Source organism: Oryzias melastigma, unplaced genomic scaffold (genome assembly GCF_002922805.2).
Source record: "Oryzias melastigma strain HK-1 unplaced genomic scaffold, ASM292280v2 sc02862, whole genome shotgun sequence".
NCBI classification, from domain to species: Eukaryota; Metazoa; Chordata; class Actinopteri; order Beloniformes; family Adrianichthyidae; genus Oryzias; species Oryzias melastigma.
This window is the reverse complement of record NW_023419433.1, coordinates 1,253-2,900: the sequence shown is the minus strand read 5'-3', so window position 1 is coordinate 2,900 and position 1,648 is coordinate 1,253. Positions and strand designations below refer to the sequence as shown.

The 1,648-nt window shown below is 33.2% G+C and overlaps 1 protein-coding gene across 1 annotated transcript in view; it reads right to left on the bottom strand.

The window, feature by feature from the left end:
* Nucleotides 1-105: 105 nt before the first annotated feature.
* LOC112138238 (meprin A subunit beta) overlaps nt 106-1,648 on the bottom strand; it is a gene marked incomplete at its 5' end in the record, with an annotated part of 2,610 nt that continues 1,067 nt past the window's right edge. The window contains 5 exon segments of the mRNA XM_024260806.1: nt 106-401; nt 653-733; nt 857-959; nt 1,095-1,271; nt 1,549-1,648. Of these exon segments, the coding sequence (XP_024116574.1) occupies nt 323-401; nt 653-733; nt 857-959; nt 1,095-1,271; nt 1,549-1,648 (540 nt within the window).

Sequence of the window (1,648 nt, the reverse complement as noted above, 5' to 3'; positions counted from 1 at the left end):
ATAGAATGATACATATTAGAACAAATCAACATTTTCTGTTGTCTTCTTATGTTATTTCTGCATTATCTTTCATCTATTTTTATCCAAAAAGAAAGACAAATCAAATGAGGCTTATAGAAGAAAATGTATTCCCATCCCCAAATCTTTGATACCATCACAGACCTCTTTCCAGTACATATCATTTCAAAAAAAGAGTGTGATTTAAGTTAAATAAAACATACAATAGGACCAAATTACCTAATGTAAATAAAAAAAAAACAAGTTAGAAGAAAGTCAAATGTAACCAATATGAAACATTCAATGCATGATAGGCCTTTGCATATTAAGGAACCAGAAGCATCAGCATGAGCATGAAGATGAGGACGACAGGAGGCATCACACGAGGAGAGAAGTTGAAAATGCTGCAAAAAAAAGGAAAAAAATCAGTCACTTTTTGATGGAAATGTTTTGAGGGAATCTAGATTCTCATTAAATATTTCTGCTGCTATATTTTTTACATAATTTTTTTTCCAAAGAATGTGAAACCCTGCCAAAACAAATTGTGATCTTTAGAACATTTACTTGACTTAATAATAATCTGCAAGATAAACAAACTTTTGGCATGTTAAAACAATTTCAGTAAGTGTAACATGAGATGACAATTGTTGGATACCTGTTATCTGTGGTTGGAGGATTTGGCTGAGTTGGGGTTGGAATCGTGGCGGGCTGAGTTGGAACTGTAGTGGGCGAAGTCCTACAAAAGTTGTAAAGAATGGTGATATCTTTTTTGTCAACTCAAACGTCTTGATTAATATCAAACTATGCTGATTACAATTCTAAAGTTATCAGTGAACTCGTCATTTACTGGGTGTCTCACCGTAAACATGGGGGGACATTTTCCATTGCGGGCTGGTGTGTGAAGCTCAATGGTCTCACTTTAGGACATGGCAGAGTGTTTTCAGTAACAAGAGGGGTAAGATCTGTCAAAAGATTTCAATACAAACAAAATTATTCCCAATGTTGATGAATAATTTAGGACTTTTAATTAAATATATACTCTGCATACATTTCCATCTTGTCTCTCATAAAGAAAAAAACTACCTTCATGTTTTTACCTTGAAAGTCGAGAGTAAAGATTGCACTTCCTCCTTTCAGGAACTCTCTGGTTTTCATTTCTTTCAAAGTTGCAAAACTTCCCATGCCATAAAGTAGTCCACCATAGACTGGCTGATTATTTTGGTCTACAAAGACCTGATTCTCTTTCACACGTGGATTCTCCCACACAGAGGAACCTATTTTTTAATGATTAAAACAGGAAGGAAAATTATTTTACTTTAGATACTACAAGATATTATGTTAAGCCTCAGAAAACATTAATAAAAATGTCCCACAAATAGATATTAAGATCCCAACTATTTATAACCCAGTCATGTATACTCAGAAGATATTCAGTAATGTTCTAAAAATGTGAACTTCTAAATATATTAAATTCATACTACTTATCAAATTATATTTTGATTTTATTTATTTTGTTTTTATGTCTTCAAAAAATATCTTTCAGCAACTTACCAGCATAGACTTGATTTTCATTTGTGGTGAAACTCCACCGCTTTGCCATCTGCTGCTGAATGGTGGTGGTCTGATCCAGCATTTGAAAAGTCAGTTGTTT